Source organism: Mycetomoellerius zeteki, unplaced genomic scaffold (assembly GCF_001594055.1).
Source record: "Mycetomoellerius zeteki isolate Tzet28-1 unplaced genomic scaffold, Tzet1.0 scaffold124, whole genome shotgun sequence".
Lineage (NCBI taxonomy): Eukaryota > Metazoa > Arthropoda > Insecta > Hymenoptera > Formicidae > Mycetomoellerius > Mycetomoellerius zeteki.
The window spans coordinates 195409-216193 of NW_017256169.1; the positions used below are offsets into that span (position 1 = coordinate 195409).

Below are 20785 nucleotides of genomic sequence, written 5' to 3' on the forward strand. Positions count from 1 at the left end.
GTCGAAATTTGTGCAAACTTTTTTTTAACACGTGACAGACCCATAAAGCGAGAAGAAAATTTTGTCTAGCTCGTAATTTTCTATACGTAAAAATTACTAAACTCACAGAAATTCAAAAAGAATGCAGTAACTTTTTAAAAGTAAAAATTTTAAACTTAAAAATCCTTTTTTGATATTGAAATTTATTTTTAATGAAATTGCAACTACTTAAATTTTGAATAATAAATCAAGCACGAATTTTTGTACTCACCCAATAATTATGTAGAACGTTTAATTTGATTGCTAGAATGTTTTTGCAACATTGCTCATCATATTTAAAATTCCTATGTAATTAATTTGATGATCCAACAAAATTATTTTCAGATCTATATTTAATTAAATTTTTAAATAATCGTTCTTTCCGTGTATATTTTAATCTTTAAATCCAGCGAGGAACTAAAGGCAAGACCCAATCATATTGAAGAATTTTATAACAGTTGCATAGCTATACTTTCTCTGAACACAGCCGTTGTGTATACACACAAGTGGAATAAATGGGATAAACGAACGTTAAAACGTTGAAATTCCAGCGAAATTTCGATTCTCAATGCGGTTGGAAAAGTTGAGAATCGACTGTCGGTCGTCGATCGGAGTTGCTTCTTATATAAGAGCTGCCGGTAAAACGAAATTACGTAAGCCATTCGTATTAGCACTGATAGCAAGGAAAACGCTCGCGAATAGTGCGTGACGATTGGCGTGAAATGAGAATAGTCGTCGCATGGCGTGAGCGATAGGAGAATAGGAGAATTATCGCGTATTATTGTTCGTGCGACTAAAAAGTCGAGTGCAAAATTTGACCAATTTATTTGTCTTCGCGAACACAAGAGAACTCCATTTAATCATATTTTTTTCCTTGAAAAGCGAACGAGCGAGGCGATCATTTATTACCGTTGTATATCCTGTTTTTAATATTCTGCACGTTTCTGCGCTGAGAAATGAGAGTCGCTCGATCATTCGTACAACGATCGTCCGCTCGATATTTCTTTAAAATGGTAAACAAATGGCTGTAACGCTCCCCGGAACTTGAGGTTATCGATGTCGGAACTGCGCACCGCGTGCTCCTCGTCGGCAAAGGTGAAACGGCGAACGTCGCGGTCAGCGAAAAGGATAACAGACCTCGAATCAAAGATCGGTACCCCTCGCGAGAGTTAGCGTGAACCGGTTTGCGATCGGTTAACGGCTGATTAAAACTTTAGACGAGATTTCCGCGGGATCTGGAAGAAATTCTTCAGAAGAATCCCTGTGTGCATTCTCGAAAATCTTAAGCTAATGTTATCTTTTTCAATCTATTCTTTTTTTTAGAAAAAGTTTTCTTCTGTCTATGACTCTCAAATGATTAACATGAGACAATGTTAGTTTCTGGCAAATCAATAATAGTAATAATAATAACAATAATAATCTATTGCAAAGTGCACAATAAAATAGATATAGTTAACAAAGAAACGAAAAGAAATATGAAAGATAAAGTAGCAGATATACAGTTGGAAATTTTTATGTTAATTCAGCACAGGATGAATATGTTAGAGAGTAACGTAAATATTATGGAAAAAATTAACACAAAAATGTAACACTGATACAATTTGTGAGCGAATGTTCGAAGCATATTTTTTCAGTAAAATTAATATTTTGATGTATTAAATTAACACAAATTGTATTTATTCATCTTAGAATTTTAAAACGCATTATTTTTGTTATTTATTTAATTACTCACATTCTATTATTTTGTCACTAATTGTAAGAAATATTGAATATCAATTTAACATAAAATATTTAAATAACACAATTACATGCTAAATCAACATTTATATGTAGAAAATTTAACACAAATACCAAATGTTTTTTACACACAATTGTACACATAAATGTTGAGGCACTAATAAATCAAGTGTCAGAAAAAAAACGAGAGATAGAATTCTTTTCTTTAATTAATTTCAAACAGAATGAAAAAGAGAGATACGAGTTAAAGTTTAATTAAAGTTGGAAAAGATGAACGATTGTATGCTCATCAAGGAGAAATCATCTCCAATTGATAATTAACGATTACGATAACATCCGGTAACGCGATAACGACATCACAAGGGAATATTTTACGAAATATCGCCGAGCGAATATCATGTAAACGTTGCTTGGCAGCGCAATGAGGCTTTCATGCATGACGCCGTCGAGGGTGAGAAAATGAGTTCGTTAATGTACTCGCGACCTTGCGTGGCACGGCGTTCCCTCTTCTCGCAAGTGGATTTCAATGTGCATACGTAAATATCTCTCTTCCTGGCCTGCCTGATCCCCCCCATCACCGACTTCCCGTCCGGGAGTAAGACGCGTTTAGCGATACATCGAACGTCGCGATTTACGATGCGTGACCAGAAGGGCGGGGTGGGGCGAGAGGGACGTTACATGCGTGTCCGAAGACGTCGCGAACACAAACGTGTCCGTGTATAATTATTGACCGTTGTGCCGCTTCGCACTCTGCACGGTTTGGTGACCCACTTGCCGTTGACAACGCCTATTCTCTTCTGACCTACATCGTCATCGACGCTCGCTCACGTCCGTGCGATCTGTTTTTCATGCACAGGAACATCCGATCGACCGACTTCGCTCGTCCGCAAAATACCGGAAAACCGCACGGCGCGAAACAATAATAACGGGAGAGGTACGCAGTCACCCTCGACAAAAATCCCGATATTATCGATTCCCTTTATTCGCCCGGTGTCGTCTTTATTCGTGACTATCGAACAGGACGACCGACTAAAAAAGATGTTATCGATTCGAAATGGTACCGTTAATATGCGCAATTTCATGGCACTCACGCGAAATGTATTTGAGCGGATTAGATAACGCGGAAAACCGCGAAGCGCGCTGATCGCCGTCTTATCGCCATTCCGGCCATCGTTTACTTTAGTTTCTAATCTCATTCCTCATCTTCCTATGTTCGAGATAGAAATTACATTTCCGTCATGAGTTATGCGGAAACTAACCCTTAAATGCCTTTTCGATACGGCATACCCAACTTTTTTTCTAATGATTTTCCAATGCTCACAACTTTTTTGTTAACTCTTTGAGGATCGGAGCTTTCTGACAAAGAAACTTAAAAAAATGTAGTTGGCGCTTTTTCTTACTTAATTGAAAAAAAATTGTTTACATTAATATATATTTATTTTTATGAAAGTTACAAGTAATCGAGTTAGATATATATATATATATACTTGGCTATAGCATATCCAATCTAACTCGATTACTTGTAACTTTCATAAAAATAAATATATATTAATGTAAATTATATATATATATATATATAGTTCCCGTTTAAGGATTAAGACAAGTTATCTTAATATGTATATTAAAAAGAGAAGAGAACTTGAAACGTTCATTTTGTTCCAATAAAAATTCCTTGATCTCTTAAATCTTTTAGAATTTTTAGCGTTCGTCTTTGAAGTTTTATTCGTTGGATTTTTCTCGACAATATCAGTTCTATTTCGGAGACGAATATTTCCATCCTTGTGCTCGCTTCCGTGACTTTCATTTCGAGCGACCCGAATTCCGTTCATCCCGATCCTAGGTGCGCATTATAGCGAATTCGAGCCGCGTATTTTTTGGCGGTTCGCCAAATTTTACTCAACTCTCTTCGTGCGATAGAGAACGAGAATATGCTAAACGTCTTTCCAGCTCTCCGCCGCATCCGCCTCGGAGTCGGCTTGGAATAATTCTTGGCGGATATCCACGAGTCTGTCTGCCGCGTTTTCGAATTGGATTGATTTTCCTAGTATCAATCGACCTACCAGACGGTACAAATCGAGAGAAGGAAGAGAGAGAGAGAGAGAGAGAGAGAAAGAGAGAGAAGGCACTTGATCGATGTTTCGTAAATATACGGTTTGCGTGTGAATTTGGAATTCTATTTCGGTAATTCGAACCTAATCCGGCTTTCAATGTTTGACAACCGTATGATATTTTAGCTGTTCAAAGCGATGATAGCTATTAACACTCATGTTTGCGTATTGGAAATTTCACGACACGCGAGATAGATGTATATTTTTGCGATAGGTAGATGTATATTCTTACTCGCCTTGTGCTCAAATATGCTTATCGTTAACATTGAGTGAGAGATCGAGATAATTAAATATAGTCAAGTGGTTTGAATTTAAAGGAAAAAAACATCTAACATCGAAAATAAAATATATCAGATGGAGAATAAAATACAAATATAATTATATATAATTTCATATTAGGGAGGGAAAAAAGTCATAGCAAACATCCATTTTTTCAGTGGAATACTTGACATTGCATTTATTAGTCATTTTAATTTTTAGACTTTTAAGAATATCTAATATATCAGTTGTATTTTTAATATACTTTTAATCGACAATTTTCCGATTAATGTTTCTGGCATAACTAAACGAAGGCATAACCAGCTGCAGCGTTTGGCCAACGTGAAGGTGCGAACAGGATTGCGCAAGAATATTGCGAAAATTCTTAATATGGAAATGCCTCCGCCGGAATTTAGTTCTGTAATTAAGGAAAACACACGAGCAAAATTCGCTAGTTGTGACAGCTCGGCGAACAAGAATGAAGTACCCTAAATGTAAGAAAACGTATGTGCTCTGATCACCGCGCCCTTGTCTGCATGGATTGCTATTCTGACAGAAATCGAGTCATGCTCTAATATATCACACTTGTTTCTTTCTTTTTTATCAAGAAATTTGTTTTTCGATAAAGATAATAAATATTTTCTACAGAATTTTCACATTATACACATTTTTATTTCCCTCAAAATTATCCATTTTTAATACCGGATGAAAAATAGATCATTGAAAAATTTGAAAAAAAAAACCAAAAGATTCGTGTTCAAATACTATTTTTCCTCTTCAAAATGCAATTTGAATTTTTAATGAATTTTTAATGAATTTTTTCGATAATTATAAAAAAAATGGCGATCATTAAAAAAAAATGTCATTTTTTTCAACGCAGAGTGTGTTTCAGTTTAATGGATTTTTAATTAAAATAATGTTTTTCAACATTTACATCACTGACACAAAATTTTATTCCTTACCTTTTTTTCTTTTTAAATCGAAAAAAAATCAATTTAGCTTTATTGTAAGCGGAGTTATAAACCGCCAAAGTTGGGCGGTGCAAATTTACACCTGTATGCTACGTAAAAGTCGCGAAAGGTGTATGCGAACGAAGTGTTAATACATTCTTCATCGGCGCTTAATAAAATTTCTAACATAACTAATTGTAAGTAATTGCTTCTTCCAAGGATTACCGTTAACAACAATCACCGAGTTTCGTCTAAGATTCATCTATTAATTGTATATAGGTAGGGCACTCGTCTCCACCACCACCAGCGCCGAATTCGGGCCCTGGTTCAGGAGATCCGACGTCTCCTAGATCCGTTCAGAAGGAGAACTCGCCACCTCGTGGTCCTCGAACCCTCCTGCTTCGACGTAGCGAGAATGGCTATGGATTTACGCTGCGACATTTCATCGTCTATCCGCCCGAGTCCTGTCTATCCTACGTGAGTGTCATCGACCGAAGCAAGTGATGCGGGTTCTTGAAATCGACTGAGAATGAAAGGGAATCCCTCGCATGTTGCAGATGCTACCGGGACACGAGCGGACCAAGGTTGACGAGCCCATGGACACGATCTTCGTGAAGCAGGTGCGAGCAAATTCGCCGGCGGCCGAGGCCGGATTGCGCACCGGTGACCGCGTCGTCTCCGTCGACGGGACGCCTACTCGGGGCGAGCAGTACGCCAGCGTGGTACAACGCATTCAACAAGCGGGACCGTGGCTGCGCCTCCTCGTGGTCTCCAAAGAGGATGACATTTTGCAGCGAGTACGTGAGATTTTTTTTGTATTCGCATGAGTAGCAATCTTCCTGTCCGTAAAATGCCATTTATTTTCTGCTTTACTTCCGACGCTCATATTTTATTAACGCGAATTTATTAACGCCGCCGTATTGATTTATCAATTTATCTTAATTCCCAATGTGATTTAATATTTTTTCTGAGCCCATGCTTTTATATAACTACACGAGAACAGCGATTTTAAAAATTTATCTAGGTTTAGGTAGGTACAGATCTGAAACTAACTTTGAAAATTAAATTAATTATATAGGAAACTCAAGCATAGTGAGAGAAACGTTTTGACTTTCTAGCAATCAATTTGTGCGTCTTACATAATTATTTTGATGGTCCAATAAAATTATTTTCAGATCAGTATTTATCTAACTTTTTAGATACTTCAACAAAATCGTTCTTTTGTACAATAAGAATAAACAATTATAATACGAGTAAGAGGTATTTTTCTTAACTTTCTAGTACTTTGGCGAGACGGCGCATAATCCTGAGACGAATCAACGACCGCGGTTGCGTTCTCCGGAGAGGCTGTCGCAGAAGCAACGTAGGTCAATGAGCAACATGATCCCGGGTGGATCACCGAGAACGCGACAGTCTTGGGTTTGTACTCTACCATCGTCCGAGAGTCCAAATCATCTCGAGGAAGCAATGTGCAGGATACCGCCATCAACGATGTCTCAAGTTCCGATTGAATCTCAGATCGCGAGCGCATTGCAGCAGCGAAGAGGTATACCAGAAGCAAGCGCGTTATACGATCTTTCGGAGGATTCTCGAGTTTCTGGAAGGAAGCTGCAATTGCTGCACGAGGATAACGTGCAATCGAGCGGCCGATTGTCCTTGGATTCCAAGTATGATCTGTACGACAGGACGCGACCCGAATCAGTATACTCGCGGCCAAGCAACGAACAGCTCTATGACAGAATCAATGATCCGATTTACGAGCGTGTGCGTGTCAGCGAGCAGCATTATTACCAACCGTCTTTGCTGCGTTATCCGGTGTCGCAGGCAGAGCCACAGGTGCCGATCTACCGGCCGATCAAGCGAATGGTGACGCGACGAGCCAGTGAGGGCAGTGGCAACACTCTCGATTCCGAGACGGCGAGTTACGGCAGCATCGACGCGCTGAGGTCAAGCGAATCCAGCAGATTGAGCATAGAATCGAGACGAGACTCGTCGCCCGCCGCTAGCAAGGAAAGTATGTCTCCCTACGATTCCAATTCGACTCTGACCGGCAACGAGTGTTCTGATGATTCCGTCATCATGAACAGACTTCGTAAGAGCTTCGAGCAGAAGGCGGAATTTCTGCGGCGACCGAGTCATCCCATCGGTTGGTCTCTCGACTCGGCGACATCGCTACTGCCAAATTTCAATCAAGCCTCAGTGATCCAGAGAGAATTCTACGCGAGGCCACAAAAGCTGCAGAGACAGATCTGGCCGCCCAGCCAGAATGAGCAACAGCAGAGACAACAATCTCCTACGAGAAGATCTCAAGAGAGAAACGTCGTTACCAAGACCATCACAAGTCTAGTGAACAAGCCGTCGAATCAGAGTGTGCAGAGGATAAAGGACGTGGATTCTAACTCTGAGTATTCAAAGTCGCGGAACGATCAGCAATTTGAGGACAATCAGATTAATGTCGAAGATCACTGTTACTCGTCATCACTTCTCTATGACAATGAGCTCGCAAAAGAACAATACCGAGGCACAAACAAAGGTAGTTTCGTCAGCATCCTATCAAGAATACACGAGAATATTAGTACGAATCAGCAACAGACATCGCAAGAGACGCGAAACGGTTCCTCGTCACTACCATCTTCCCCGGGGCCGGATAAGAAAGCCAGTGCCGACATCAGGTTTCCGGTACCGCCGCAGGGTCTACAGATCGTTTCGAGACGCGCCAAACAGTTTGAGTCCGGTCGTTTGCTGAGTGACGAGGACGAGCCCGCGGGCGATCGAACAAATCTCTACAAGAGCGAGTTGTCCAGATTGTCGAACAAGAGAAGTGTACCGAATGTGGCTGTGCGAAAACGAGAGTTCGAATCTAAAGCCGAAAATCAGGACTCGAGAAGGCTACCGACCAGAGAAACAAAATCTCTTGACACTGGTAAGCATCAATTAAGAGCAATGCAATCGCTTTTCCATTTTTAAGTTGGTGCAAACTGATTGTCGTTACATTTGTCAAATAAAGTTGACGTTAGAACAAAATTGAAACAAAGTTATCTCGCTACTGCCTTCAATATATTTATTTTTTCATCTGAGGAGATACTTTTCAATTCATAATAAATAAAAACTTCGACGTATTATAACTTTATTTGTCGCGGAACGTGAAAAAGCGACAAATCTTTCGCATCAATCTAATATCTCATTATAGATTTTTATCGACCGATGGTTTGATGGTAATCGCTATGAATCTCACGATTAGGATTAGATCAAACTAGTAATGCTCAGATCAATGCTCAATAAACAAGTATCGTCGTTTAGGTGCAGTATTGACAGGCAACAGAATAATTCCTATAGGCAGCAAGCATATCCATTGCGAGCCACCAGCCGACTATAAAGAGAGTAAAGGTAGATAAAATTAAGAAGCTGTGTCGAATATTGTTTGCATTGTCGTCTTGTGCCGCTCTTGTGTTGTCAGTGATTCGTTTGCATTCAGTGTGAACGCGATCGCGATGTGGCATTAGTAATAACTCGTACTATATTGTGATCATAATAATCATCAATATAGTAGATGATATAATAATTAATGCACCTTACCCGCTTCTCACGCTCTAACTAAAATAAAAGTAGATATATTTTTATTCCTACGCGACATAGATAACATAGCAATTTTAATAATTCATCGTTTAAAACTGCGTGTCTGATAAAGACGCGCGATCTGTCCGAGATTGTTTCCAAGCGGAAGTAACCGGATAAAGCCGTGGAATTTGTCGATATAACATTATACACAAAGGGGACATTAACTGCCCTCTTGCATCCAACGTTTTTGTTGTCGAGCTTCTTACGATATGTCGGTTATTCAAAATAGCAACGACGTATCCGCTGGCGCTTTTACATAGTGACAACAACACAGCACCACGCTATATATACTCCACTTCCGTTGGTTATTAACAAAGCGATAGATGTTGATCGCAATCGTTTATATTAGAAATATAATAATACGCCCTAACGATGCCTACAATAATCCCGTCGTTCAATCGAGTAGATGTGCCTACTATGGAGACAGAATCAGTGCGTTTGAGAGCACGCAGCAACAGTGCGGAGTCCTGGGAAGCTACGAATGGTCCAGCGGCACGAAGCAGCGCCAGGCATACGTGGCAGACCGTCGAGGAGAAAGGTAGTACCGAGGACAACAGTAAAGCCTACCGTAACCAGGACAATTATTTGCAGTCGGCCAAACTGCAAATCGGTTAGTCCCTTCGGCCGCTACCACTTGTCTTTACAGATATACATCGTACACTCACACATGTCCATGTTACATAAAGGTCGAGCATAAAGCGTTAATAATCGTCCCATTGATTTCTCTTTCAGCGCCAGTCAATGGTTCTTCGCCCAACGGCTCGACCAATAACGCCGCGGTACTTAGGCGACAGAAGAATGCACAGATCAGTGAGTTTAAACGATGAAGATATTTTTAACATTACGTGCAATTATTACGACGCATGCGTTAAGCGCGACGAGGACGCGTTTTATCGAAATTGTGATCGCGCTCGCACTTGCACCAGAAACGTCTCTCTCACACGTAATAAATCAGTTATTTAAAGCAGACGCCACTTGACAATACAATACTGTTATAATTCAGCTTGATATCCGTGCAGGAAAAAGTGATTGTTTTTACAAATGTGCATTGAATTATAATAGAATTGTAGTTTTAAGTCTTCTTAAACAATTGATTTATTTATTGAACAATTTAAAACTTTTATCAATGAGTACCGCTATATAGTTATAAATCTAAATGTGTTAAAATAAAAATGAAATAAAATAATAATAATTGGTTCCAAGAATAAATCCAATACAAATAAAATGCTTATGTACCTTTGTGGTTGCTAGTGCGTGAATTATACATTCATAAGTGATAAAATATAATTTACAAGCAATTAGGATGTACCAAAAAGTAAAATGTAAACCTGTGCAGACGTTTTGACTCTAAACTTGAGTCTTGACTTTTTTTATTCTTTCTCTCTTAAACGCATTTTACTTTTAACTTTGTTTGGTAAGTACATTCTAATTGCTAGTCAAATATTTTAACGCTATAAATATATAATTTACACACTGACAATTATGGAGATTTACACAGGTATTTTATTTGTGTTTCAAAACTTCAAAACGTAATTAATTAAAGTAATTAAAAGAAAGCGTCACAATTATAATTTCATGAAACAAAAAGAGGAAACGATATTAAAATCGGTATAATCATAATTTAGGTGACGAGGATCGTGCTACCAGACGGGTTTCGTATCTGAAAGCGACGTGGGGCGAACGAATGCATGTCGATAGTGATTTGGAGCTCAGCGATTCTGAACCTGTTCACATTCACAGAAGGTAAATGATCTTTTATAATTCGTGCTGATTTCAAGTCACCGATCTGTGTTTTCTCAAACGCACAAAGATATTGTCGATAATACGTTTCTCCTCCCATGCTTCTCATAAGTTTTGCTCGCACAAGATGAAATAATGAGCAACGTTGGCAATTTCGTTATCACCTCAAAGGTGTTAACTGTAAGTATGTCTCGAAGCTGTGCACCTGTTCGTGTCCATGTTTCCAGTGCGCATAGACGATGGCGACCGCCGTTATTTCCGAGCGACATAACGCCCCTGCGACGCATCTTTGAGGATATGACGCAGGCCGCGTCCTTACATCGAAACTCTCATCATCGGTGAGGGCGAAAGATTCCGTTTGCGAAGCACGGAAAAAAAAGTTGTATTATCTATGCTCCGCGTCTCCTCTAAGCTAATGTGTACATTTGCCTTCGCTCTCTCACTCTCGATCCGCTCGTCTCTGTATATATACGTTTGCGCTATTTACCTGCCTGTAAATGGTGGCGAGTGACGAATAATCGCGTAGCAATGCTGATAAAGCATGAGAGTTGTATCATGTTTTGTGTATCATCTTTTAGCGACATTTCGAAAAAAAGACACGGCTGTTCATTTGTGTACTGTTTTTCATATCACAAAGTTAAGAAATCTAGAAACTATTAAAAAGATTATTTACATAATAAAAAATAGAATAAAATAAAAAATAGGAAGTTTATTCATTTGTGAATGTCTTTTAAGCGAAACAAATTATTCGAAAAAAATGAAAAACTTTCATCTACTACGCTACCAACAAATTTAAATGAAAAAAAACGCATTAAAGAAAATAATGCTTACGAAAAAATAAATTCAAGTCAGATGAAATGAGAATAAAAAATTAAATAGCTCGAAATTAAAAATGAAATAAAGAGTAGGAAAGCGTAATGAATCAAAAAAAGCTGATAATTTCTCAATAGAGATATACACCGAATATATCACGGCCTCGCAATTCGTACGCGTTAATTGCTCGCGCGTGGCGTTAGATAAGATATCCTTTTTTGTTTATTATTCCTACTGTGATAAGGGACATACGTCCATAGATGCATAAAATGCGACACATCCCTGTTCGTGGCTCTGATATTAAAATCATATGTTGTGTTCGTTCTGTTGTCGTTCTAGATTTCCTGACACGATAGATGGATATGTTAGTGTCCTTTCAGATATTGATTTGGCTGATTGTTACTAACGGAATGACATTAATAAGCTAAAGATCGATGTGACCGCTGTTTTCAGTATAGTTTTTAATTTAGAAAAAGATGAGAATATAGAAAGAAATGTAGTTGTGAATAATATTATGGTAAAATTCCTCTTATTATCTTTGAAATCGAAGATGGACGACTGTATCACTCTATGTAGTTAAACAGAAAGCAGTGCACATATTTACAAACAACGACTTTATTTCTTTTCCAGTAATAGCATTGCTGTGGCGCATAATACCTCAAACAGCTGCGACGAAACTGTAAAGGATGTTGAACCAGTAGAACGGGAGGGAACACTTCATGTTAAATTCACAGTGCTCGATGGCAAGGTGAGATCACAAGTTCAACAAATGAATTTTATTTGGATGCGCTAGAATGCATTGACTATATTTACTTTTTAACTATTTAATAATCCTTTAGCGATCTACCGATCGTTCCTGGAAGCAAGTTTGGGGTGTTCTTCGTGGTCCTATAATATATTTCTATAAGGATCGTCATAGCCAGGTGAATAACATTTAAACGTTACTGTTTGCATATCGATTAGTGACCGACAAACAAAACAAAACATAATATTTCATTGACGCTTCGTTATAGAGTCCTTCGTTGAGCACCGACAGCGAAACAAATGCGGGACAAAGTGTCGACGTTAGATGTTCCGTGGTTGACGTCGCTGAAGATTATACGAAGCGGAAACACGTGTTGCGAGTGGCAAATCCTACGGCAGAGGTGCTTTTACAAACCGAGGATGCAGCATCCATGGCTCTTTGGTTAAGGTCACTTCATTCCCATGCCGCTGCAGAAAAATCATCAGTGAGCATTAATTATAGGATATTTTTTGCGGAATCATTTAAGTTAGAAACAATAAAAAGGAATAGATGAAGATACGGAGCCAATACTAAAAGTCTTCTGCTATTCCTGTTTTAACAATTTCGAATTATCCAAGATTCCTTGTTACATAAAAACATATTCATTTACAGGACGCTGTATCTTGCACGTCGAAGCAGCAAGCCGTTCCGCAAACTCCCACAACTCCGAATAGCAGCATTCCTCCGAGTAATATCCAAAGATTGAGTCCTCTGCCGAGCCACAAAGGCATCAAGAAATTAACGTCATTTAGGAATCGATCGCCAACGGGTCAATCGCCGGTGAACAAGACGCGCAAACCAAGTAATCAGATAGTGGAACCTTTACCATCGCCTAAATCGAAAACTTGGAAAGGAAGAATGGCAAAACAATTTAGGAGAATGCACGGTCAAGCCGGTGGCGCGCCATCCTCACCTACGGCGCAATTACCACCAGAAGGGGCCACTTTCAAAGTACCTCTCGAACTTTGTCCGCCATCCTCGTTCTCCGAGTACGTGCCGCTGATTGTCGAGATGTGCACGAGCATTGTCGAGGCGAGAGGACTTGAGGTTGTGGGCATCTACAGAGTGCCAGGAAACACTGCTGCGATTGCCCAACTCACGGACAGTGTCAACAGAGGTTTCGAGAACATCAACCTTCAGGTATCCTATCTGACTGCATTCGCGAGATGGATATTTTTCTCGAGATTTTTTGAGATTTGACTTATTTTCTTCCACAGGATCCGAGATGGAGCGACGTTAATGTAATATCGTCGTTACTAAAGTCGTTTTTCCGACAACTTCCTGATTCCTTGCTCACAGCAGAGCTGTATCCCATGTTCATCGACGCCGATAAGATAGAAGATCCACAGAGGAGAATGACCACGATACGAAAATTATTACGAGATCTTCCAGAACCTCACTTTGAGACGCTGAAGTTTTTAATGCAGCATCTAAAGAAGATAGTAGAGCATAGCGAGATCAACAAAATGGAAGCGAAAAATTTAGCCATTGTTTTCGGACCAACACTAGTGCGAGCAAGTGGTTCAAGAGATAATATGGTCACTATGGTCACCGATATGTCGCATCAATGTAGAATAGTCGAGAGTCTACTGAATAACGTAAGTCTTCATTAAACAAGGAAAACGCCGTTTTTCTTAAGGGCTAGTATATAAAATATCGACGTGTTTCGGTTCAATGTGTTTCAGGTCGATTGGTTCTTTTCGGAGGACGATCTAGACGATTTAAGCAGATTGAGCGTAAATTTAAGCCTTCCAACCGACAGTTGCGAAGTTGAACCAGCATCCAATCATAATCTTTTATTAAACAACATTCAGAAAATCGAAGGTCATTATATGTATTATTTTTTACGTGTTACATCATATCTACTTTCTTACGTATTATTTCATATTCAGTCATTTTTCTTATCTTCTATGTACTTATCTTAAACACAAACTTTATTTTCGTTCTTTTTTTATTTTATTACTGACACTGTTGGCACTTTTAAAAATAATTGAAGCATGCTATACATTTTATCTACAAAAGCAATGTGTTTATCTTTTCTTTATTAATCAAACAGGCATGCGCGATATGGCATCCGCTAGAGACATCGTATCTTCAATTATATCCGCAGCTAATAAAAAGATACAAAGAAGACGAAAGAATCAGGATGAAATTGACAACAATGAACATGATAAGGTTGGTATTAATTATTTATGATTATAATATAATATTATATCATAATAAATATTATATTACATTATATTTATTATATTATATTATAATCATAACTTTTTTGTCTATGTACATATCGACATATTAATTTAATATTTAATAAATTAGATCAAGTCGAAGCAAGAATCGGAGAATTTGCCGACGATTCGACAGAGTATGGCCTTAAATGAACGACAGTGTTCCGTCAGCGAAATCGTGCAGATGCATGAGAGCAAGAGTCAATCGAATCATTCTACGGATCGTTCTCTGTCGGTTGACGCGAACAATAGTGATTTGTCACACAAAACGTCTTCGTTGAGTCGTGCCAAATACGCGATTCAATCCGCACCTCCATCTGTAGACTCTACGAGATTGTCGATTGACACTGGTCTAAGTTCAGCGGAAACGAGCTCCACTGTGTCCAGCAACGCATCTAATCAGACGAAGCAAAGTAACGACGAAGTAACGATTTTAACGTACGCCGGTTTAAGCGCGACCACGCAGGAGAGAGTACGACGATTCGAGGAAGAAACGAAAGCGATGCTGCAGAGAGATCAGCATCGACAGAAGCTCGAAGCTGAGAAAAGGGAGGAGGAGAAACGAAGAATTGAGATAGAGTGGCAATTGGCGAAACGAGAGATGGAGAATGACGATCTGCTCGATAGTATAGTTGACACTACGGTATCGCCAAGTCTCTTATCAGAACGTCTCTCCGGTTTAAACGAGAGACTTGCCGATAAATCATTAATAAATCTGCCTGAAAAACATGGCAGGTCGCGATCGACCACGAGACCACCGCTATCCATAGCCGTGCAACAACATCCCACGATACATAAAAAAACCCAAGCTAGCAATCAACTAACTAGCATACTAGGGGAAAAGATGAACAACGGCGTCATTAAGAAATTTAAGACGGATAAGGATGTAAGCTAATTACGATTTTTGTTTGAACGATTATGGCATAGTAAAGGTGTGAGTCAATTGTTTTTTATACTGTGATTTATCAAAATCAACACAAGTAAATTTTCAAGAAGTAGAAATTGACTTGCGCATTACTTTGCCATTTGACAAAAGGTCTGTTTGCGTTGCTTGCACTTTTTGCATTTGAAATCTTTGCTTTCTCTCGTTTTAAGTGCAAACATATTTGAGGGTTTCAAGCAGTGCGAATAAACCTATTGCGTTTTATTTTCGACTAAGCTTACTTACACGAATTTATTGGTGTTACAGCCGTCGATGGAGTCGATTTGTTTACCGCCAGTTCGATACGGAAGTCTGGACTCTTTGCACGAAGTTCACAATTTCTCGCAGTCCTCCCCGTCACCATCGCAGCAGCAACGAGGTGTTCCCGGCGACGGCTCGGATGATGGTTAGTATCACATTCTTTTATAATTTCATGTAATGTCGTGTTCTGAGTCTTCTCATATGCACTAAATACCGAAGCAAATTTTTCGTGCTATTGATATATTTCCAGAGTTATATATAGCGATAAATACGTAAAAGTGTATCTGTGTGAAGCAGTGTATGAACACACGACAATGTTTTTCTCTTGTACTCGACAGGAATATTTATAGATAATTAGCGAATATCATATAAATGCTGATAATCGGAATTTGAGCGAGCTATAAAAGGTCCATATATATACATATATATAGTGTATATGTTATATGTATAAATAGGGCTGCGCTAGAAAAATAGCGATACACGACCAAAAAGACAATTCCGTCGCTATTTCTGCAGCATTTCGTGTATATATTAATTTCATTTGCATATATATTGATTCTTAAAAAAAACAACGCGAGAGTTAAAGCTGCAAGTTTTGATATAGTAACGTGTTCATTGTATAGGAAAGAATGTAGGTACATCATTGCTTGTCACTTTTCATTTCTCCGCGGATATATATAATATATTCGACTTCTATTTCTTAAATCCGTGTACAATTAGGACGCGTACTTTCTATCCCGTAATATATATCTGCCTCTCTATTCATATTCTCTTTTATATCTTTTTTCTCTGTATAATATCGCTTCTGACGATCGGTGAGTGTAGCAGGATCTTGTTTTCTGCAGTGGACACAGAAGATACTCACTATTAACAAAAAGCTTTCTAGGTACATTCTCTCTTCTTATTTGCTTCAAACGATTTTTGTCGATTAATTATACGATTATAAAGTGTATGTTACAAAGTTATCACATCATTTTATGGAAATCTTTCGATTCTCTTACGTTGCGTTCGCCATTATTATCGCGCGAACATAGTTCGGAGCGTAGCAACTTATTTCGCATATTCTTTAGTACGAACACATGTTCACGACACACGAGGCTTTTTGTAACGAAAACAGATCTTTAATTTTAGAAAATACTTATCTTAGTATTTTCGCGACCGAGCGCAAGGAGGGTCGGCCACAGAAAGAGCGCTGGATAAAAAAAGAAGAAGGAACAATACCCACGCAACACATTTTGTCCGAAGGACATCGCGTGGACGTCATAATAGCTGCACGTCATACCGTGATATGTGATATGTCTTTCGGATGGGGTGTACTGTGTATATATATAGTCTTTGGCCTATTATTAGACAGATTTTTGATAGGTTCATCTTGAGTGATCGATTTTTCTTTTTACATATCTAAAGTAAGGTTTTCTCATTTGTTTCTCAATTAATAAAAATATAGTTTTGTTAGTAATCATTAAATATTTTTTTTTTTAATAAAAAGATATATATATGTTTTTTAACTATTTTATTAAGTCACTATTGGCAACTATTAGATTGATTTATTAGATTTATTATCTTGATTGTAATAATATATAATATTTAAATTAAATTTTATACTAATAAATAAAAAATAAACAAATAAAACGGAATTTTTTTATAATAGAAACGGAAGACATATGAGTATTTTTCTGTCTCTTTTACAACTGTAAAGAGTTCATATTTTTTTTATATATACATTGTAAGCGGCGGGTGAATTAAAATATCTATTTTATAGACAACTATTTTCTTTACATATTTCAATCGGTTACAACAATGATGATAAATCTGATTTTTAAAAGTCAATAAAAAGTATGATGCGTCTAATAATATGGCCAGGAATAGTGTATATCTTTTTCCGAGTTACACGCCGCGCCTGTTGGCCGATCCTCTATTTATACGCTGTTGTCATGTGCTGCATGCCACTCTTTGGCTTTCGGCGTTGAGAAAAAAAAAACAGATTTATTTCACACTGGCTGCTTCTGCGATCTTCAGCGATTTTTTCTCATAGATGTATAGTCGACGTTGCAAGGACTGAGAATCTTTTTATCTTATTTTCATATTTGATATCGAACAGGAGAAACAAGATACTCCTATTGGATATAATTATTGTGAAAATAATTAAAAAGAAAGTATATTCGAACCCTTCTAACGCCAGCTATGCGAATTGTCGAATAAATAGTTTCTCTTCGCATGCATGTCCTTGGAGGATTTATTGTAAGCGCTTCGAATGATTCTTCAACCGTTGCTTGCCTTCACAATGATAACTTTTTTAGAAAAGTCACACTTTACGTCTCGATCACGAGCAATTTCTTAACGATACAGTTTGAAGGCATTTTCTCACACGTGACCATCGTAAGCGATAAGTTTGATGGGGCGGCTGTTTTGACTGTTAGCGAAAGTAATCTAGTCTCGCACCTTCCCATCACACACGTGCGCATCTCTGAATTTCACACTTTATCTTACTGCTCGTCTGCCTGCCTAATTATGTCGTTAACGACTGCCTCTGCCGATTGATTGTGCTCTTAATTATAAACTGATTATCTGCCCGCCTCAGTCTACGTCTTTGCGATCAGACACGCCCGAAAAAAAGAAATGATTTCATAGTTGGCCCGAGACGGCGTATTCCTTCGAAGATTCATGGGCTTTAAAAGGAACGAGGACTAAATTCGTCGACGCTCGATCACGGCTGAGAAATGGCTAAAAATTCAATTTTCCTTGCTCTTTATCTCCGCGCTTTTCTCTCTTTTTATTATTTTTTTTTTCTTCCTCTTCGCTAAGCTCAGTGTTTAGTCTCTCCGTCGTGCAATGCATTTATTTCCGTTTTTTTGAGCGGATCTCAAAAAGATAATCGAACGCGGCGCCAATCGGCTCGTGAGGAATATACTTCGGATAAGAGTAACAGCTCGGATAGAAAACCATAAAGACAAACGGTGAGTCCAGACGCAAAGGAGGAAGACGAGAGGAAGAGATTAGTGCTCTGCCGCGCCGGCCGTCACGAATTGTATGACGAATGCGAATGACGAAACGAAATGGTTGAATACCACGTATAGGCACACAGCAAGCCCGGGTTTTTGGTGGTACATATCGTCCCACCTATACGGTACCGCAGGTCCCGGTAGCGCCGCCCCGAAGACACCGATCCAGTCGCCAATGCCAATGCCCGTGCCCGTGTCAGTACCATCAGCAGGAGCAACAGCATCAACAACAGCAACAGCAGCCGCAGCAGCAGCAGCATCATCGCTGGCAACTGTTGTCGCGTCTGCAGCCGCATCATCGGCGACCAACGAGCCCACCACCACCGCCAAGACTCTAAACCGATTCCTCCGAGGTAAATTACAGGTCCGCTCTGCCAGACCAGAGTCTGGAAATCAGCCGCATCCAGCATCCGAGATGTCCAACGAGTTGACAGCTGGCTCACCCGAATGGCTTTGACACACTATTTTCAATTTTACATACATTACCAAGCACGCGTTCATACACGCAGACATACATACGTACACATTGTTATTTGTGTAATACTTTTCCTACGACTAACCGTCTATTATACATCCGTGCCACGTCCATTTCTCTCGTTCACGCTATTCACCTATTCTCGTTCGCGTTCATCTTTCGTTGCGCCTAGTGTGGTAAATTCGCTGTAAACTCCGTCAGTATCCTCAACTACCATCGAGGAGAATGTGAGCGAGTCTCACGGCTTTCACGCGCGCAATAACGCTGGAGATTGTTCCCTCGTTTTTTTTTCTTTATTTTGACTCGCTAGACAGGAACTACCTCGTCTTGCTGGTGGGCAGGAGTTGCGCTCGACGAAACCTGCATCGTTTCCCCGTGCTATTTTATTTTTACCGTTTGTGCTGTTCGGATGTTTGAGCGTATGATTATGAATGGATTCTATAACATGTACGGCGTTACTAATTGCAAAAATGTAACACGTTATTTAGAATGGAAAGTATTTTACGCAAAGACATATCGAATCTCGCTCTAAAAAAGCGATAATGAATTTGGCGATTTTAGCGGATGTTGTTTCAGTTTTTGATAAGTATTTGTTTAAGTATTTTTTTGTTAAGTACACTTGGGAAGAACGACTTTGCTGAAGTAAAAAATTTAGCTAGATACAAATCTGAAAATAATTATGTTGGATGCCCAAGCTGTTAGAATATTTTTTTGCTAGAAAACTTTTTGCAGTCTTGCTGATCATGCTTGAGCATCCTACATAATTACTTTGATGATCCAACATATATTTTCAGATCTGTCTTTAGTGACAAAAATTTTCATATCTCATATTATTTTTTATAAGAATTTGTCTTTTTCTAATTTATGAAGATTTTCGGAAAAAATGTAAACTTCTTTAGATTTTATAAGTTTCTTTTTCAGAAATTATAGAATGAAAAATTTTTTTAATTTTAGAATATTTCAGAATTTTTACATATAACAGGCCTGGACAAAATATATCATTAAAGTATTTGACATACAAAATATTTCCAAATTTTTTATTTGAAATACAAAAATACATTGAATAACCTTTTATTTGAAATACAAGATACAAATTACGTTTCAAATACAAGTATTTGAAATATGCTCAACCCTGACATATATAGGAAGAATTCTAGAAAAGATTTAGACTTTTTCAATACTTCTGAAAAGTATTCCAATATAAGAAATTTATATATAAGAAATTTCAAAACTTTTTAAAAAAGTAGGAAATTATAAGTAGAAAAGTAGAAATTCTGAAAAATACTAAAATTTGTATTAAAATTATGATAAATTACAACTATAAATTTTTAGATACTTTAGCCAAGTCGTTCTTTTTGTGTATATTTTATATGATTTTGAGCTTCTTAGCAATACCGTTAATATATTGTTTTTAAATATTTTTGTACATCGCGTATCTCTCGTCTTTTCTTTTTAATTTCTATTTTTACATTACTAGACGCCCTTTATGAAAGTTGCAATTTACAAACATTTACTTACAACATTACGTACATCTATGTACATATTTTTCTCTATATTACGTACATATCTTTCTCATCCTGTGTTTTCAATTGTTTAAAGACATTTTCTTCATCATTTTCATGCTTCAGCACGAAAAAAAGAAAAGGCGTTGATGATGCTAATTATATTATTATTGCAATGTATACAGCTGTCGAAACAACGATTATTTTATTAATAACAACAATAATAACCGAGTGATATGAAAATGCTGATAAGAAATTGAAAATGATAATTAATCAATTCTTTTGTAACAATTTTGCGTTTACTATCGACGGTGTTTCGATGCTGCCATTGTTATTGTTTATATTATTTCTATTGCAGTTTTTTTTTCG

General features: G+C 38.1%; 1 protein-coding gene across 9 annotated transcripts in view; it reads left to right on the top strand.

Moving 5' to 3' along the window:
- Positions 1–20785, top strand: part of RhoGAP19D (Rho GTPase activating protein at 19D) — a 36426-nt gene that overhangs the window by 13334 nt on the left and 2307 nt on the right. For 3 of the 9 annotated variants that reach the window (XM_018461585.1, XM_018461584.1, XM_018461586.1), the window contains 19 exons: positions 5351–5548; positions 5629–5868; positions 6353–7994; positions 8372–8458; positions 9096–9299; positions 9422–9499; positions 10315–10432; positions 10657–10767; positions 11873–11990; positions 12082–12165; positions 12256–12471; positions 12639–13166; positions 13244–13624; positions 13712–13850; positions 14083–14201; positions 14346–15140; positions 15444–15582; positions 16263–16323; positions 18515–18792. In XM_018461585.1, the coding sequence (XP_018317087.1) occupies positions 5351–5548; positions 5629–5868; positions 6353–7994; positions 8372–8458; positions 9096–9299; positions 9422–9499; positions 10315–10432; positions 10657–10767; positions 11873–11990; positions 12082–12165; positions 12256–12471; positions 12639–13166; positions 13244–13624; positions 13712–13850; positions 14083–14201; positions 14346–15140; positions 15444–15582; positions 16263–16323; positions 18515–18792 (5536 nt within the window). The remainder of the gene's footprint in view (positions 1–5350; positions 5549–5628; positions 5869–6352; positions 7995–8371; positions 8459–9095; positions 9300–9421; positions 9500–10314; positions 10433–10656; positions 10768–11872; positions 11991–12081; positions 12166–12255; positions 12472–12638; positions 13167–13243; positions 13625–13711; positions 13851–14082; positions 14202–14345; positions 15141–15443; positions 15583–16262; positions 16324–18514; positions 18793–20785) is intronic. The other 6 variants (XM_018461590.1, XM_018461589.1, XM_018461588.1 and 3 more) reach the window with 6 other exon arrangements.